At 39.4% G+C, this 20170-nt stretch overlaps 2 protein-coding genes across 5 annotated transcripts in view; one reads left to right on the top strand and one right to left on the bottom strand.

Annotated features, from left to right (window-relative positions):
- Positions 1-215: 215 nt before the first annotated feature.
- e2f6 (E2F transcription factor 6) lies at positions 216-6652 on the bottom strand. Its single transcript, XM_058379106.1, has 8 exons — positions 6198-6652; positions 3925-4085; positions 3737-3789; positions 3210-3414; positions 2808-2963; positions 1672-1786; positions 853-1012; positions 216-760 (listed from the first exon to the last, which is right to left on the bottom strand). The coding sequence occupies exons 1-8, from the start codon at positions 6525-6527 to the stop codon at positions 723-725; spliced, it is 1218 nt and encodes a 405-aa protein (XP_058235089.1). The 5' UTR covers positions 6528-6652; the 3' UTR covers positions 216-722.
- Positions 6653-8512: 1860 nt separating this feature from the next.
- Positions 8513-20170, top strand: part of mboat2b (membrane bound O-acyltransferase domain containing 2b) — a 37998-nt gene continuing 26340 nt past the window's right edge. The window contains exon 1 of one of the 4 annotated variants that reach the window (XM_058379102.1): positions 8513-8694. In XM_058379102.1, the coding sequence (XP_058235085.1) occupies positions 8611-8694 (84 nt within the window). In that variant the 5' untranslated portion in view covers positions 8513-8610. The remainder of the gene's footprint in view (positions 8695-20170) is intronic. The other 3 variants (XM_058379103.1, XM_058379104.1, XM_058379105.1) reach the window with 3 other exon arrangements.

Raw genomic sequence — 20170 nt, 5'->3', positions numbered from 1 at the left:
TCTCTGATCTGGACACTGAAACTACATCTTATCCTACTGCCACAAGGAATGTCAGATATTTTAATTTATTTTGATAGATAATTTCAGCAATTAAGCTTCCATTTATTGACAGCCATTAAGCACAAAACACGTAGTACTTTAGGTCACATTAAGCTGATACTGAGTTTGCTTTCAATGCAACACCACATGTACAGTATATCACAGTTAGATCTCTCCTCTCAACGAACTTCAGCTTTTCTATAATTGCACCAAAGGCATTAAATATTTCAAGTGGTTGATTTTTTTTATTGAAACTTAAAACACAACACAGAACACATGATCATGTTTGTTTGGGAAGTACTGAAAAAAGCAACTATTACTACAAAGAAGGAAATTTGTAATGCTTGTAATTGCAATTTTGAACAGTTTCATGACACTGTACATTGAACTACCTGATCTTTAAACATTTACTTTCTTCACATCTTTACTACTTTCTTAGTGGAATATTAGTACAAGCACATGAACAAAAACAATGTGCTGTTTTTTTTCCAAAACACTTTAGTAAGATCAGAATAATACATATAAAAATAAAGCTTATAAATCTGTGGTCCTATTAACATATTTCACATTTATACAGCAGCAGGTCACCAAATAAACTATCCTGAAGATTAACAGCAGTTTGTCTGTATCAGAGAACGGTGCAGTCCTTTTGACACAGTTTAGGCTGTTCCATGATTACAGTTTTACGCGCTCCGGACGGCAGAGGAAATGGTTGGAATATCTGCAGGAAAACAGAAGGACATAAAGCGTTACTTATCACTCATCTTTAGGTACAGTGCGCTTAAATAAGATTGATCACAATGTAAGTGTAACCTGTGAGGAGCGTCGTCGTCTCTATCCGGCTCTCCTCCAGCGTTAGGAAACGGCCGTTTTTAAGCTGCTCGGACTGTGTGGTTGTGTTGGACCCACTCGTTTCACACGTCAGCACATGGACAGGACCTCTGGAGCCTTTCAGGTGGATCTTAATTGAGTCCTGGTGAATTGAATGTGAAGATACATTAGTCAGAAAGTGTGGCATAACCAAATTTATTTCCAACAACCACTGCCATGAATTGGCTTGTCTGACTGTCAGATTGTCTGACTGTCCCTCTGCCCCTACACAAAAACACTGTATTTTATACAGGCTCAATAACCACTACCATGAATTGGCTTAGAAAATCAATCAGTCTGTCTGCTTGCCTGTATCTCCAATCAATCTCATTCTCTTTCTATCTATACACACGCATACAGTATATTTTGTAACGGCCTTCGGTTATTTTGACGAGGTTTAAAAGGTTTGGACACCCCTGCTGTAAAGCATACCACAATCATAACACTGAGTGATATTATAGCTAGTTTTTGTACGCATCATATACTACAAACAACTTCTTTCAGCATTAATCACAGTGCAGAATCTGTGGATAAAATCTAACGCAAGGTCCTAGAGCAGTGAAGTCATGAAGTCAGTGAACACTGCCTGTCAAAATGTCTGTGATGCTCCTGCACTGCACTGGGAATGTAATCATGATCTTTTTCATTTTGGAGGTAATCAGACTTTAACATGCTGTAACTTGTGATTGAGATAAACACAAACGTGAAACTGTTTTCACAACTTGAAATAGTCAGAAAGTTTTACTAGGTGAAGAAATTTACCTCAGTGGGTGTAGGGACCTCCAGCTTGGTCTCCTCAGGAGCTTTGATGGCTATCACGGTCTGATCCCGGAAGGCTGCAACCTGACAAATGTCTTCATACGTCACGTAAGCTAAGGTGAATCTACAGTTAAGGTCAATATGTGGGAAATGTGCTATGATAAGAACGCTTTCCTGTTCTTTTGTGATACGTGATACAATTCTTTCTAATTATAATCTAATAATAATCTAATAATCAAAAGGTATTTGATTATTATACAGTAAGTCACTCAATTCCACAACCCAACAATATGCCCTGCAAATACTTCGGCATTTCCCTCAGTTCTGACGTCACATGGAGCTTGCCTGAAAGTCTGAAAAGAACATTACTCACTTCATCATGATGCTACATGTCAGACGTACCATCATCATGAAGTGAAACTCGAAACAAAATAAGAGAAGCAGGAGAGACCCAACATCAAACTACTTAAATTTAGTCTTGTTTGTTATCTTTCTCCAAACGATAACCTTACTGCAGATTAAATGGACAATTATTATATTTTTTGCGCTAATTTCTCAATTGTTTTAATTGTACTGACTAACCTCCAGGGGCTATGTATAACATATGTATGTTATATAACAAATGAAATATATATAGAGAAGTTTATGTAAGATTTAGTGAAAGTCTCTCATGTTTACTCTGTAACAAGCTGTAGTTTTCTCTCTGGCTGATGAGGAAATGACTGTTTATGGCCGTTTAAGTAAAAACATTAAGTGGAACTACGAACGGCTCAAAAGTATGATTGGTTGCAACTTGCCATATCATAAGAGAAGGAAAATACTTAGTAATGTGCTTTTATAAAAGCTCATCAGACAAGGAGGAGATTTTTCCTAGAACAGCATGCCCTGTCGTTTTCTTAGCCCTTATTTATCATTTATTCAGCACCAAGTGTTTGAACTATTAATGTAATCGGCTGATATGAGGCTATGTTCTGTAATACTAATCACTCAGAACTGTTCCAAACAATCCTAATTCATCTTGAATTCAACTGAGGTCAATGAGACTACTAAACATAAATATACTGCTCTGTTGGATTTGCATTACACAGTGTAATAATGATCAGAAAGCCTCCTGCTGCTCTGCAGGCATGTGAGGATATTTAGCATTTTCAGTGAGGTCTGTTAGAGCAAACAGCTGCTGGGCGCAGTCTTTAATTAGCCAGTCCAGAGACTCCTCCATAGACTTTAGGTTTAGCAGATCAGTCTTCATCTTGTTCTTCCACTGGCTTTTGAAACAGCTAATTGGTGATGAACCTCTACAACAACAACAACAACAACAACAAAAAAAAAACACATCTCGATAAGCTAAATGCCACACTCTTATTAGATGATAAAAAGTAAGAACCTTTCATTTTCGACTACAGCATTGCTTTTGCATCCAAACACGAGTCATCGAGTCAGTCGCTTCTTTTTCAGCAGCTGTGTTGCTTTAGACCAAAAATATAACTGAAAATTATTTCCGAAATCCTCCCAAATGCCAGGATGCCTCTGCCTGTACTTACACCCACTGGATCTTGCTTTTTGACTTCTTTGTGATGAGCTTAATGCCGTTGAGCACGTTAGTGATGTCATATACCCGCCTCTTGCGAGTGCCTAGTTTTTCTGTGGCCTCGTTGAGGTCGAGAATTCCTTCTGGAGCTGAGTGGAGCAGATCCATGAAGCGCTTAGTGAGCCGTCCGAGCGTTACCTCTGAGCGAGGAATGGTGGCTGACAAAAAAAAAAAAAAAAAACTGACATTGAATACATGTTCACCTAGATCATTAGTCTAACAAATAAACTAGGAGGAACACAAGGGCTAAATAAGCAGTCAGGTGAAGACATTATCACATCTGCACCTGTCTGAAATTCATTCGTTTATTTAATTTAACGTCATTACAGATTGTTTTCCTGCAACACTATGGTAAATAGTCAAAATAATGCAATGCGATACACATTTTTATTGCTATAGTGCTCTACAGGGACTCTACAGGTCAAAAAGTATACATTTAAACTGATAAAATGCTTTAAGTAATAGAAAAAGTTTCAATACCCTTTTTTGTACGGACTCGTTTCTTTTCTGTGGAACTTTTAAGATTCTCTTGGCTGGAAAAATGGAAAATTTAAATCACTAAAACAGATCTGAACACACTGTAGATTTTATAACAATATAAAAATACAGCTTCATGGTTCTCAAATCCCTGCAATCAGATGTGCATTTTGCTCAAAACTACAACTCACAGTCTTGCCAGCCACTCTCTCTCAGCCTCCTCATCGATGTGCATTGGCTCTTCCTCTGTACAATCAGAGTCTTCATATTCCTCCTCATCATCATCTTCATCCTCATCATCATCATAGTCTTGCTCATCTTCATCCTCCTCATCATCTGCTGGAATTTCAGTCTAAAGGAAATAGAGATTTAAAATGAAACGCTATTTATGAGATGTATGACGATGCTTTTCCACAGATTTACACAATATCAAAGCGATATATAGTTTTTAAAGTGGGCTTTCGGCACCTCAAGGGTTGGTAAAACCCAACTACATGGCTTTGCTAAGCTGTAATGATAAACTCCTGTTCTGTAGGTGAAATGCTTAGGAAGAAAAGCACTCCTGGTTCCTACAAGTTACATATTTACCTAAGGAGCTTAGAATTTGAACGCTCAAAAGCAAATGAGCTCCGTCATAAAGGGGCCTGCTGCACTTAAAACCTTGTGGCCATAGATTATGTTGGGAAAGGACAACATAAATAATAGCACAGCCTCAAACAAACAGAGTCAGAAGACTATAACACTTGACTTAAGGTCCAGGCTACTGGGGAATTTTTAGAGTTACGTCATAGTCAGTATTACCGAGGTGACTCAATACAGTGAGACAGTCTGCATGGAAAACTAGTTCACTGTGATTCATACATTTCTGGTGCATATTCTAATAATCCCTCTTTCCCTCTCTATGTTATAATAGAAATGCGCTACAAAAGAAACACTCTGCACTTAAACTTAGGATTGTTTACAGAAACATTTTTCAATTTAATTCTGATTATCTGCCGTACAACCCAAGATGCTTGTGTACACAATCTGGCATCCCTGCCTTGCAACAGTTTTACTCTTTGTTCCTGCATTATAAATATTTATTGCGTGAGCATGGTGCAGTGCAAGTCCTGCCTCAGTGGGCCTCTATTATAAGACATATTATTGTTGCTGCTCCCATTTTTGACCACTACATACAATATGCTATGTTCAAGCTACATTCACACCTACAGTGAGCGGAGACCACTCATTTTCAATAACAGCTGCTGACTTCTACTACTACTACAAGAGGTAGCAGCCTTTGGTGCCTAGATGTATTTGTGTCCAGCAATGCAGCAAAGCTGAAAATATTTTAATGTTTATAAAAAATATGGATAAAATCGGTCCCTTTTTGCTGCCAAAACAGCCCTGACCCATCATGCACTGTGTATTCTGACACCTTTCTATCAGAACCAGCATTAACTTCTTCAGCAATCTGAGCAACAGTAGCTCGTCTCCGGATCACACGGACCAGCCTTCACTCCCCACGTGCATCAATGAGCCTTGGCCGCCCATGACCCTGTCACCGGTTCACCACTGTTCCTTCCTTGGACCAATTTTCATAGATACTGACCACTGCAGACCGGGAACGCCCCACAAGAGCTGCAGTTTTGGAGATGCTCTGATCCAGTGGTCTAACCATCACAATTTGGCCCTTGTCAAACTCGCTCAAATCCTTATGCTTGTCCATTTTTCCTGCTTCTAACACATCAACTTTGAGGACAAAATGTTCACTTGCTGCCTAATATATCCCACCCACTAACAGGTGCCATGATGAGGAGATCATCAGTGTTATTCACGTCACCTCTCAGTGCTCATAATGTTACGCCTGATCGGTGTATATACTAGTGAATTTTATATATTTTATCTCCCTCCAGAATGTTTCATGTTTAGTGGCAGGATTTTGTATGTTGTCACGTGCAATGCAAGCTGATAAACGACGTTACTATGGCAACCAGTAGTAAAAACGCCTGCAGGCCAATTCACAGGACAGAGACTAAATCCCTATATGTCTGAACGTAACTTGGCTTGGTCTTGAAGTACAGCCTGTCTTAAACATCTCACACACACTCATGAAGGGCTGATAAGCAGCTTATTAGCTGAATACGGTGTAACTAAGCTAAGTAACGTGCAGGACAGAGGGTAGTCCAGGTGAGCAGGCTGCACTACGACTATCTAAAAAGGTGAACAAATCAATGGAGCATCAGCTTATATCAATGAAATAGGAACACGTTTGTGACTCAAAAGAGGTCATTATTGCTATTTCAACAGAATTAGATCATGTGAAGTCATTAATGAGGACTAAACATGAATTAACGGTAATATACTGTATATATTGTGGTTCTGCCCCTCTTGCCCTCACGGACGAGGCGCCACAGGGTCAACTGATTTGTTTTTCTTACACTATAGGCTCTCTGATTTAAGAAATGAGAGTAAAACTCCTCACCACCACTTCAATCGCGTCTGAAAGCTCTTCGCTGTGTTCCACCGATGAGGTCCAGCTGCCCGAGCTCAGTATCGCTCCCTCCAGAGGGGGCATGATGGGGATGGCGTCCGCACTGATGCCGCTGGGGGTGATGTGCTCGGGCAGAAAGTGGTCCTCACAGATCTTGTGCTCGGTGGAGAAGTGCCCTGACTCCCGCAGCGCGGCCATCCACACTCTAACGCGGCCCTGATCCGCGGGGAAACTGAAAAAGCGCTTCCGGGGCCTGTTGCGCATTTCACCCGGCTTCAGGTCGCTTTGGTTCTGGCATCCCCGCACCACACACTTCACCATGTTTACTCCGTACAGTGAACACCGCTCTTCGTGCTACATTAGGTAATGTCCGTGTTTGTTTACACACGTTGGGTTGAGAAACGCGCACTTCGATACGAGCGGAAGGGTTTGTCACAGTCACGTGAACCAATCAGAAGCTGACATGGAGAATTGCGTCGTATTCAACGTGCTCGGCTCTGTTCTTTAAACGGAATACTGCCACCTTGTGGAGCGGAGAGCATAGTGACGCTGCTAGATCATCGCTAATCTACTGTTTAAGTCTGAACTGTGTGGCTTTAAGGTACTAGACTTCTTAAGGTAGCACGGTATGGCTTTAACGTACTAGCCTTCTTAAGGTAGAATGGAGTGGCTTTAAGGTACTAGACTTCTTAAGGTAGAACGGTGTGACGTTACTATACTAGCCTTAAGGTAATAGCCTTCTTAAGGTAGAATGGTGTGACTTTAATGCACTAGCCTTCTTAAGGCAGAACGGTGTGACGTTAATGTACTGGCCTTAATGTACTAGCCTTCTTAAGGCAGAACGGAGCGGCTTTAAATTACTAGACTTCTTAAGGCAGAACGGTGTGGCTTTAAGGTACTAGCCTTCTTAAGGTAGAACGGTGTGGCTTTAAATTACTAGACTTCCTAAGGTAGAACAGTGTGACTTTAATGTACTAGCCTTCTTAAGGTAGAATGATGTGGCTTTAAGGTTCACAGGATGAAACTTGTAGTTAGACTTCATCAAGGTACAGTCACCATCCACTTTATTAGGAACACATGTACACCTGCATATTCATGCAGTTGTCTGATCAATCAATCATTCAAATCAGACAGCAACACAATGCAAACTATCACGTAGATACAGGTCACAGATAATGTTCACATCTAACATCAGAATGGGGAAAATGTATGATCACAGCAAAGGTTGATGGTAGCAGATGGGCAACATATTACGGTATATTTATCAGTCTAAAGAAAGCTTATATAATTCCCAAATCTATTATCCGATGTATGACTAACTAAATAAAGAAATACCTCTAATCATCTGTTTCTGCCTACAGAACTGCTTACTGTTTTTTGTTTGTGTGTTTTGTTTTGTTTTTGCACCATTCTGTATAAACTCTAGAGACTGTTGTGCCTGAAAATCCCAGATCAGCAGTTTCTGAAATACTCCCACCAGCCCTTCTCTCACCAACAAACTTGTTCATCTGGTCAAAGATCATATTTTTTTCCCATTTTGATGTTTGATGGACATTAACCGAAGCCCTGTATCTGACCCATGTCTGCACAGGCTGATTAAATTATTGTATGAGTGAGTAGGTGTACCCTAATAAAGTGCTCAATGAGTAAACTTTTATTTTAATAAATCCATTGTTCGAATTTATTAGCTTTTTGGAAACCTAGATTTTTTATACTGTTCTTGGACATTAAAAACTATTTTTGAACAAGAATGGGTTATTAAATTATTGCGAGGATGGGTTTCCTTCTGAGTCTGGTTCCTCTCAAGGTTTCTTAATCATATCATCTCAGGGAGTTTTTCCTTGCCACCTTCGCCTCAGGTTGACTCATTAGGGATAAAATAGTAACTTAACTTTAAACTTTATATATATATTTTCTAGGTTTCTATACTTCTATGGTAGCTCAAGTGGTTAAGGCTCTGGGTCACGACCGGAAGATCGGAGTTCAAACCCCAGCACTGCCAAGCTGCCACTGTTGGGCCCTTGAGCAAGGCCCCTAACCCACCCTCCTCCAGGGGCACTGTATCATGGCTGACCCTGTGCTCTGACCCCACCCCTCAAGTATGGGATATGCGAAGAAAGCATTTCACTCTGCAGTAATGTATCTGTGACAAATAAAGGCTATTTAACTTCTTTAAAGCTGCTTCGAGACAATTGAACTCTTTTGCATGCTGCAGTGCGCTCTGTGGTCAGTAGGTGGCATTAGTGAGCCTGAACAGCAGCAGCAGCGGCGGTGATGGAGATGGAGGAGGAGGAGGAGGAGGAAGAAGAGGAGGAGGAGGGAGGGGGGACAACGACTCGGAGCGCGTTTGTGTGCCGTTTGCCGTCCATAGCAGAAGCACAGCAGGCTGAATCCTCTCTGAATCATGGCCACCGACACCATATCAGCTTGCACTGGATCCAACCTGCTGCAGCCGATAAGCGAGATCATCAACCTGCCTTTAGACCAGGTAACCGCCTTCACACGGCTCTTTTTGTTTAGGAGATGAAACATTCCACCGCAGGTACAGTTTTCATCCCAAAACCATAGATTAAGCCGCGATTAACAGGAAAACATTCCGCTTCCAATCAATACAGCGCTTTTTTCGTCTCGGATTGTTTACGCACTGACGCCGTGGGTTTATCTAAGGACCGACTTTTCCTAGCCTCGCAGCGGACAATTTCTCCCAGTGTGTCCAATTTGCATGGTGCAGTGGACAGAGATATGCACAGACAGTAGGCACAAGAAAACGAATTCGTGCCCAAAAATATGCCATGTTTTACTACACAGGCTTTCCGATCCAGATTTAGTGGCATGCTACCTTCTCAAAATGTCAGCCTTGTTGCATTTGGTCACGCATCATGATTTCCAGGCCCTGAAGTTGCCCTGGAGTGAAGCGTGTCTCAGACCATTTCCAGAATACTGCAGATGTTGAAGTGACGAGACGATCAGGATTTCGCTAATAATATTGCTGAATGTTCACGACTTGGTCCTTTGAATTGCCTTTAATTTGGCTGAAAAATCACTTAACATTCGGGTCAGATAGCGCTGTTATGATGATTATTAGGGGCGTTGCATTGAATCCTGGGATCTGTGTGAAGACAGTGTGTGGGGCCCCTTTCCCTTCATCCCATCATCCATGCTAATGATCACACTCCCTCCTCCCAAATAATAGTGTGTACTACACCTATACAAAAGCTTCTGCTGGTGATCACTGGCAAATTAGTGATGTAATATTTAAACAGATGTATGTGTATAGTATAATATAAAATTCTGTTATTATGGAGGCATCACACCTTCGGGGTTTGCGGGTTCGCTTCGCGCCTCCACCCCGTGTATATGCCGTTTGCATTTTCTCCCCATGCTTCAAGGTTTCCTCCGGGTATTCCTGTTTCCTTCTCTAGTCCAAAGACATGCATTGATATTTCTCAGTTGTTTGGTGTGTGTGTGTGTGTGTGTGTGTGTGTCATGGTGCCCTGTGATGGCTTGGCACCCTGTCCAGGGTTGTCCCCCGTCTTGTGCCTTCAAATCCTCTTGGATAGGCTCCAGGTTCCTCAGGATGAGAAATAGATACAGCGGCTAAAATAAGTATTTAACACATCACCATTTTTTCAGTAGATATACTGACATGAAAATTTCACCAGATGTTAGTAACAACCCATGCAATCCACACACACACACAAAGAAATCAAACCATCCAAAGATGTCCATAAATGATGTTATATGTAATAATGTGAAATGACACAGAGAAAAAGTATTGAACACGTTGTACAAATAACTTTATGGACGTCTACGGTTTGATTTCTTTGCATATGTGGATTGCATGGGTTGTTACTAACATCTGGTGAAATTTTCATGTTAGTAGCACCTTTAGAAATATATTTCCTGGGAGAAATGGTGACTTATTTTACCCGCTGTATGTTCTTTAACATTTCTGTGTTAATACAGTATTAGGAATCATATTTGTGTATGAATTGTAATGATACTGATATTTGTGTATGAATTAAGTAGAAACAGAGCACCTCAACCATAATGTAATACATGCTGTCGACCTGCATTCATGAAGATGGCTAAGTTATATCTTTTATAATCCAGGCCATAGGCTCTGTCCTACAGTCTATGGTTGCTAAACTACAAACATATTGTTTTCTATATTAACTAAGATTTTATCTCTAAAGATTTGCCTCAGGCTCATTTCTTTGATGTTTAGAGTGAGATGAGAACGTTCTCTATGTTACTAGTCATATGTAGGGAAATGCAGACTACCACAAGGCAAGCGTCTATTTACACAACACAGAATTAGGTCACTGTTGCCTGAACAATTCTGTTCCCATCTGCTCTCTTTGGAAAGAAATTTGTGAGGATGTGGTTCCCCTCACTTTATTTCTTATTTTTATTCTTCCTCTGGTATCCAGATTATTGTTTGGACATTGTGTACCTCGGGCCACAAAAATTACCAAACACAGTTGACTACTTCTCTCCGTTATGGCCGGTTTAGGTTTGGAATTGCTCCTAGACACCCATTCAAATCATACAAATTGCGCGTATGTTGTGCTTGTGGGAGATGTTTATAGAGATGTGTGCAGGAAGTTGTCAAACAAGTGAGGAACAAACAGTACCTCAGGTGTGGTATGGGTGCAACTGTGATAATAATAATAGTAATAGTAATGATAATAATCATTTCAGGATCTTTGATGGCCTCTCATGTGCTAGACTCCTCTGTATCCAGTCACCCTTTTCCCTCCAGTCCACCACCTTGACCCCTGAGTCCCCTGGGATAAGCTGCAGGTTTCCCATGACCCCGTGTAGAATAAGTGCTCCAGAAAATGGATGGATGGATGGACTGATAGATGGATAGTCTTATATCTCAGTTCAGTTTTTTTAACACTGTTTGTGACCCCGGCTGGACGTGTAACAAACAACTGGTATAGAGATACATTTTTTTTTTATTATTGATTGTAAAATCGTCAATTATACACAATAATAGACTGCAGTTTCTTTGCAGTTTATTACGGTTATAGATTTACACCTCTACTGTTACATTTTTACTGCAGTTGCTGAGTTTATGGTGAAGTTTAGCTGCCTTATGAAAGCTGGCCATATGTGTTTGTAACGATGCGAGAAATTATCCAACAGAGGTGCGTTAAATATGTTTCTGTCTTGCCGAAGAGCCACACTGAAGTTACCAGGCCAGCTGTAATGTGATCAGCAGGTCTTCATCTTACACTCATCTCTGGCTCTCTCTCACACTCATAAACTCTTGTTACAGAGTTGTGTCTGGACGAGAACGTGTCCAGTGATGCCTTGTTGCTTTTTCACACTTGTTGGAGTGTGGGTCAGCCTTGCTGTGTCTCTCGGTTTCGTTTCCTTCAAACCTTTTTTAGCTCACAGTTCCCAGAGCAATTTTGTGTGTTTATCTGGTCACAAATTTCTCAATCGTGAAGATGACGATCTGATTGGTTGTTTGTTTTATACACACTAAATTGTAGCAGCTTCCAAATAGGAAACTTTTAACAATGCTGCAAGTTTTAAAAAACATTTTTAAGAGCAAGATATAACCAGACTGAAAAATTCAATGATGTTTTTTAGATTGTTGTTTTATTGTAGTGTTTTGTGGTAAGCGAATGTGGTTGACAATTTGCAGTGTCTTTCATGGACCTCTTCCTATGCAAGTGGGTGGTTATTGGCCATGTTTACTGGTGAAAAGCATCAGGCTGTGTATTGAAATCTCTACTGAAAGCCATGACTTAAACTTGCCGTGTGGGTGGAGGGAATTATACCCATTAAACTCTCTCACAACCGATGCCAGTTACTTTTTTAGAGATCTCTTTCAACAATTTCCATCCTACATTTCACTTCACTTCTAGTCTCACCTTTATTATATATTTCTATATGAGTATGTAAGTGCTTCCTGTCTGAAAAACATGACCAGACCCAAGCGGTAGCAAAATTCCCTACTGTTAAACCCTTTCATGTTATGTTATTTTCTTTTTTAGCCTACATTCTACAAAGGGATTAATGTGCTGTGTGTAGCCTATAGATTCATCTTAGTAGAGACAGATATAAAACATGAGGCTACATGCTGTGTATAGTGAAATTGTGTGTGTATTTAGTGAGTGTATATGGAGTAAGTATAATGTCGAGTTCAAATTCTAAGCTGGAATTGAAAATAACTAAGTTATGTTTAACTGGGGTATTTTCACATTAGCACTAAATTATTGGATAGAGTAACATGCAGGAAGATGTGAGAAGACTCCTAATTTTTAGAGATGATCCAAGACTTCAATGGAGAATTGAATATGGCTTAACCAAAGGATTAATGTGTTTATATCAGCAAATTTATTTGTACTTCAGTAAATACAGGTTCCACCTTATCTAGAATAAAAAAGTGAAACAAACTTTAACACTTTACCACAGGAAAGATGGAATAAATTACAATTAAAGCTACTCTAATTTGGTTGATTAGCTGATTCTTGCACCAGAAGTGTTTGTATTTTTGGGTACACAAGCGTCAGAGATATCAGATGATAGTCTGATTTGAAACTGGCTTTAGTAAACATTACCAGGTCAGATCATGTATCATTCTCTGAAATGTGTGACAGCATGGAGTCAGTAATATTGACACAGTGATTAAATTTAGGGGCACTAATCAATATATAACAGTATCACAGCTTTCACAATAAAGATTCACTTTCTAGCGTGTTCATTTTCTGAAAGAGATAACCTTATTGACCGGCTGCACAACAAGGGCATATGGCTGCACATATGGTCCTGCCTCAGGCCAGGCCGCTAGGTGAACATGCTAATAAGCTGATCATTGTCCATAATTTATTAGCATACACATGGCCCTGATTATTGCTGTGCAGGTCTGCCCCAGGTTGGCTTGCATCATTCAGCTTATTATAGGTTGGCTTGCATCATTCTAATGGGAAGCTGACACAGTTAATTATGAAGACTGAGTTTATGGTTGTTGGAGGATGTGAAATCTTGTAGTTGTCTCTTGTGGGAAGGAACCAGCTTTGTGTGTCCTCTGCTAAATACTCCAGAGAGAACATGGCTCCTATGGGAGTTCTGAGTGAATCAGGACAGGAGGCACTAATCCATTGTGGTTCAGTTTTAGTACTCTTAAAACCAGGCTTCCTTAAAAATGTGCTAGATTTATGAACATTTCTGTTGTCTGGGATTGCCAATACATCAGACATGTCCAGATCTGCCTGCCTAGACATGACAAACAGTGAGAAGATGCTTGTTTACATATCTCACTTTTATCTTATCCTTTGCTATTGGTCCCTTCCAGGATGACTTCCTTGTCCTTGTGTCTAATGCTGCATTTGACTAAGCTCTGAATTGGGAAGTTTTCAGCTCGGCACATAAAGTGGGGGAAAACCCTCCATGGAAGCGTGTGTATTTGTTTATTTTTATCAAATAGCTAGCATCTTCAGAATGCAGTCTGATACATACATATACACTATAATGCCAAAATTTTGGGACACCCCTCCAAAACATTGAATTCTTGAGTCCTTACCTTTTGGGATGAATTTGAGCAGAGACTGTGAGCCAGGCCAAATCTAGGATGTCTGCCTTTATGTGCACATGAATGTAATATGGAGTTGGCACATCCTTTGCAGCTATAACAGCTTCTTCTGGGAAGGCTTTCCACAAGGTTTAGGAGTGTGTTTATGGGTATTTTTGACCATTCCTCTAGAAGGGCATTTGTGATGTTGGACGAGAAGGCCTGGCTCGCAGTCTCCACTCTAATTCATCCTAAAGGTGTTCTATCGGGTGTTCTATCGAGGTCAGGACTCTGTGCAGGTCATTCAATTTCCTCCACACCAAACTCGCTCATCCATGTCTTTATGGACCTTGCTATGTGCCCTGGTGTGCAGTCATGTTGGAACAGGAAGGGGTCATCCCCAAACTGTTCCCACAAAGTTGGGAGCATGAAATTGTCCAAAATGTCTTGGTTGAAGCATTGAGTTCCTTTCACTGGAACTAAGGGGCCAAGCCCAACCCCCTGAAAAACAACACCTGAATTCAATGATTTGGATGGGTGTCCCAAAATTTTTGGCAATATAGTCTATGTATATAATTGGTCTCTCCAAGATTTTTGCAATAGCAAAAATGACCACACAGTCAAGCAAACCCTTCAATATTCTGAGGAGCTTGCAATTTTTCAAATTGACCGCAAGTCTTTCTGCAGATTCAGGCCCAGATGCACCATGTGACATCACAACATCCAGCCAAAGCCGTCTTTGGATTCATGTGCATCAAACATGTACAGTTATCACAGAAAGTAATTACATATGTCTCTTACTAGTACTAGTAGTAGTTCAAAAGAAGAATCCCATGCTTACTATTTTGCCAATTTGACCAGGTTTTGGCAAAAAAAAACTTCAAAATCTGCATCACAGCCATGCATTGTTTTTTAAACATTTGCAGCAAAATCAGGCATTTTTTGCAGCAACAATTACTAAACTCCTGGATGGATTGATATCGGCACTGCTGTACAATGATTAATGATGAGAAGGCAAACCTTTGAGCACTGACACAATGAGCTTTTCAGAGCAAGGTCACTAGCTTAACAAACCGTTCACAGCAGCACATTTTAAACCTCTTCTTGTAAAAGTAGGAGGTTAGTGATAGAAAGTACCAGACTCTGTGATTTCTAGAAGCATGACTTGATACTAGACCAAACACATCAAATCCCTCATTCCTTGTACTAGAATTGTAGCCAGAAAGCAACCAACTGACAGTCACCACATTAACACTGAGGCATTTTATTTTATTATTTTTATTTATTTATTTTCTCTTAACTCTCTGTAGCTTTATGATTGAAATGGCTTCTGGACTCACTTTGGATAAAAGCATTGTACCAAATTTATCAGTGTACATATTTTTTTTTTTTTTTAGAAAATAATTAGTGTACATTTACAATAACCATATTCCAGGCTTGCCAGTAACCGATTTCTTTGCTTCACATATGTTTCTCATTGCCATTCATTTCCCAGATTAATGCATTTCCATGCTTGTCTAGCTGACCATAGTTGGCTGAGGGTTGAGTGCAGAGAGTAATAGGGATAGTGCTTCTCCTCAGACATTAATAATTGAGTATATTCTATATTGATATAGAAAACACTTAGTGCTTAAGAGGTATTTAATCACAGGGTAATTATTTGGTAACTTATTTTCAGTGCAGAGGTCAATAGTACATGTCGTGCACAAGAATGGAGCTTTTAAACTAATAGTGTGTTGAATCTACTGCCCTGTTTATGTTTGAGATTAACATACGTCTTGAATGATCGATCACTGCTAAGTAGACTGTAAATGAGGATACATGCATGTTGTAGAGGTAGTCAGGGTGCATTAGGCTGCAATACATTAGTAGTGTAAGAGTTGTGTTGATGCATCCTCGACAAGATTTCTGGCATTTAGCAGACGTTCTTATCCAGAGCGCCTTACATTTTTTTTGGCTGAGTAACTGAGGGTTAAGAGCCTTGCTCAAGCACCTAGCAGTGGCAGCCTGGTGGACCTGGGATTTGAACTCAAAACCTTCCAGTCAGTAGGCTAACACCTTAACCACTAAGCTACCACATCCCCTAGTTATGAGTGTAACTGTTTCATGAGAGCAAATACTACATAAATTGATTTCTGTAGGCTGCTAAAGCTTGTACATTTGCCCGTGCGACGTCTCCTCATATGCAGGTTTCTGATCAAACCACTCTGCTCATTACTGTGTAAATAAATATTGTGTTTTTACATATTTTCAGTATTACTCGTTATATATACAAACTAAAGTATGTAGGCCATCGAGACAATTTTCGTATCTTGATGAAACAACTAATTTGAGAAAATAGCCTGTTTCTTCATTAGCACTTTATGAACACAAATAATTATTTATCACTACATTAACTTCAGCATGGCACTTTGGCACTTTTTAATGATTCCATTTGCAGCAGCAGCAGTCTTGATGTTTGATATAAAACCATGTGCCAGGTTTAGAAGGGGGCATATTTTTAGTATAGCTATGTTTTTTTTTTAAGGCATCAGATGTCATTGGTACAGGAAACTCTATTATTCTGTTGCGTAGTATGGCTAAAGTAAGTTATAATAAAGCCATCGAGCCCACTCAAAGGGCTCTAGCTATAGAGTACGAAACATGAACCCTTCTCTACAGATTAATGATAACGTTTGTACGTTCTGATTGAGTGTTTTAGCTCTGTATGAGAGAGAGTTGTGCTGTACATGTGCATCAAATGCCTGAACCTTGACAGCACCCTCTTGATGTCAGTGACTAAAATAGTGTCTGCAACTTGCCTTTTACTTGTTTTTTTTCACTTCCCTCTTTTTGGTTACGAGCTGATTGCCACAAATGCACACTTGCACACGCACACACACACACACACACACACACACACACACACACACACACACACATGCACAGGATTCCATTCTTCATCTGAACAGTACAGAGTGTCCTAGCAACAAGGCTCTCCAGGATTCCCTCTGTTAGTGTTCAGAGAGGCTGTCAAATGCTTGTTGATGAGGAGCTGCAGGACAAAAATATCTATCCCATATATTTATCCCATTTTAACCTGTAAAATTTGTGGGGGGTTTTTTTTTAAACACTTTACAATTATACAGCAAACTTGCTGCATTATAGAATAACAGTAATAAGAAAAATTTATAGTTCTACATTAAAACAAACCTTCTATGAGTTTTTGTGCTGTTCTGCTTAATTATTTAATTACCTAGTTAAAGTCATTTGTTACATTAAAGACATTAGCACTCGCTAGATCTTAGGATGCTCCACATCCTGTGCCCCATTAGTCAGCTACTGCTTCAAGTCGCTCAGGCAGAAAATTTAAGTGATTTATCTGCAGCCTGACCAGTCGGCACCTTCACATGCACATGCTGTATGTCTTCTTCACTCTGAAGAACGTGGAGAGCAGTTCTCAGGTTCCACTTCTCCATTTCTAGAGATGAGAATCACTAGAGCGAAGCATGACCCAGACTGTAACAAGAGGCATCGAGAGCCATGAATTACAGAGCACTGTTACTGCAGGTGAGGGTGAGTGAGCTCTTAACAGGTGTGGCGACACTCTAGCTCTTCTCGCTGAGCCGTCATGAGAAATTAATAACGCATGGGTGGCTTTTCAGGGCTATACATCACAAGAAAGCTGTATTGTTTTCCCTAGCCACATTCTGCCACAGTTTTACTGTATTAGGAGTAAATATAGACTAAGGAGGAAAAATAAATCTGCTAGTGCGGTTGCATATGTTCCTTCTCAAGTGACAAAAATGCTCATATAGTGTTGATTCAGACCTTGATAGTGGGGGAAGAACAATTTTCATTTATCAGTTTGCTTTTTGTGTGTTATAAATATCCTTTAATAATGTTTCCCTGTTTGCTTCAGACCTCTATTATTCTATAAGGAGCTTTTGGATCCTCTTGTTTGTAACATTTGATAGTCTCTCATAATCACCTTCTTTATATCGGGAGGTAGTGGGAGGGAAGGCAATTTTATTTTCTCCAAAACCATTTTTTTTGCCTTTCGTGTTTTAGATTGTTTCCTGCAAGTAGACAACAGCCTCCTCTATGGGATGAACCCAAATATGCAAATTCATTCCACATAGGACAGAGTCACGAATCAAACCTCTAACCCCTGAGGCGTGAGACAGATGTACTAACCACGAAGCCACCAAATCTAAATATATTTAAAATCATTTACACTGCTGCTCATCTTGCCTGTATGAAGGAAAAAAACCACCTGCTTTGATGACTGTTTGTTCGAATCCTGGTCCAAATGCACACCTCTACAGTGAATTTCCTGTCTTCCTGTCCAGGTCTGATTTAACGCAGGCAGGTTATAAATATTGCGGTGCTCCCTTGAACTCCTGACCTCCACACTTATTTAATTGATTCATTCCATCCTTTTGACCACAGCCGAGGGCAGTCAATTGTTATGTTAAAATGAGCTTTGCTAGTCTCCTGAAAGATCTGTGATCATCTCACACAGACCACTGAGAGAGATGCACGGAGTCTGTTATTACAACACTTAGGCTTTTGAGATCATATATTCCACATATGAATACGTGTTCATACATTTGCACAATTATTAAATCAGCCAATCCTGTGACAGCAGGGTAATTCACAACATGATGCAGATACAGACTATTGTTAAGGTTCACCTCAAACATCTGGACAGTGAAAAAAATGTGATTATAGTGCCTCAGAGACTAACACTAATTCATGTTCTTACTTATGAGGTTTTTTTTTATAACGGATACATTTAGCTAGCTAATGTTGTTCATCTTACAAAAGCTTGCAATATAACAATATCTTTCTGGGCAGCACTTTGGCTTTCAGTTCTGCAAAATCCTCAAAACTGTGTAATTGTATACACTTAAACATGCCCACAAACAAGGTGTAAGCATCAAGAGATTTGTATTCATTCCTAGGTCACACTCTATGTAATGATCATATATACAGTGAGGGCTAAAATATGGAAAAATATTTATATCATAAATATAAATTAACAAAAATTAATAGGTAGCATAAAGAAGCATAATGCATTATTGATTATAACATCTATGATTTTATATTTTTGTTGCTTAAAACAGCGACCTTTTGTGCTTTACATGACATGGATGTACAGTGTAACACTATTGCTCTAGACATTAATATTTACATGCATTTGAATACAAATATTTTTTTAAAGAAGTTTGACAGTCTAGTCTCCATATAAATGTATTTTTTTATTGAATGGAATAGCACCTCCGATATGCAGCAGTAATTATTTTCTAACTTGGATCTCAGTGTGTTTATCCTCCATGGTTTCCTGTCGGGGGTTTTTAATTTTCAATTGAAAACCACATTCTGCATTCCTGGCTTTATATGCAGTGCATTTATGCATCTGATGTGAATGAATTATTGCCCAACAAAGCTCATACCCTCCTTCTTATCTGAGGTTTAAGATGTTATTTTTAATCTCAGACACAAACTATGACGTGATTCTCATTTTTATATCGACTTCATGCAGTTTCTTCAGCATGTTGCTGGATCAGCATGTTGTTATACATCATAATCCCTTGAGGCTTCAGCATGAAGGCACACAATAAAGTAGAAGTGGCTACCAAAGATAAGTTGAATTTTATGCAGCGGCGTATTTATATATAAATGCACAGCGTTATATAAAACCTAAAATGGAAGAGAAACCAGGTTATGAGTCAGTTGTTTTTGACCAAATTCTTAACGACAACCCGAATGTGAATGTTGAATCTTCTGTAATCAATCATTTTGAAGAATGGACAGCTATGGAGGAAAAAAAAACAATGAAACGTAAAACTTTATAGATCTCTGTAACAAGGCAGTTGTTATAAAATTTCAGAAATTGAACACAATAACAAAAGATTTTCTTTAATATACTAGTCTATTAAATTCCTCATTTGCTTTCAAAGATGGGTTATAAACATGTGGGAATTACAAAGAAACTAGAGAGGAGACATTTGCTTAAAGCTTTAATGGATCCAGTAGTGTACAGTGCTAAACACTAAATGCTTTTAGAATAATGAATGAAGTCATGTTGCACGCTGTGATCTTTTCTCTATAGTCCATTATGCGTGGCCTGGATTCAGTTCAGACTTTCTTGTTTAAATGTGGATTTGCCTCAAAAGCACAGATTTAAAGCCGTAAGATTATCAGCATGGAATGAAAAATCTGTCACTACAATCTGCACACAAAAATTGAGAAATTGTTATTTTTATGTTAGATTTACGTTAATCTTTAGTTAAAGTTGTAGTTTTGAACAGTATTCACAGTTGAATTACATTCGATTGAAATTGTATGCTGCTGACTTTTTTTTTTATTAAAAAGTTATAGAAGTCAAATTATGTCGAAGCCACACAATGCATTTCAAATCCTGTACTACAAAATCATATTTAAGAAT

Source organism: Hemibagrus wyckioides, linkage group LG25 (assembly GCF_019097595.1).
Source record: "Hemibagrus wyckioides isolate EC202008001 linkage group LG25, SWU_Hwy_1.0, whole genome shotgun sequence".
Taxonomy (NCBI): domain Eukaryota; kingdom Metazoa; phylum Chordata; class Actinopteri; order Siluriformes; family Bagridae; genus Hemibagrus; species Hemibagrus wyckioides.
This window is presented reverse-complemented; position numbering and strand designations above follow the sequence as displayed.

Coding starts and splice junctions, on each gene's coding strand:
- e2f6 (XM_058379106.1), bottom strand. CDS start 6,527: ATGGTGAAGTGTGTGGTGCGGGGATGCCAGAACCAAAGCGACCTGAAG. Junction 1,787..2,807: donor GACCTCACTGAAAATGCTAA/ATATCCTCACAT, acceptor CTGTAGATTCAC/CTTAGCTTACGTGACGTATG. Junction 1,013..1,671: donor AGGTCCCTACACCCACTGAG/GTAAATTTCTTC, acceptor TCAATTCACCAG/GACTCAATTAAGATCCACCT.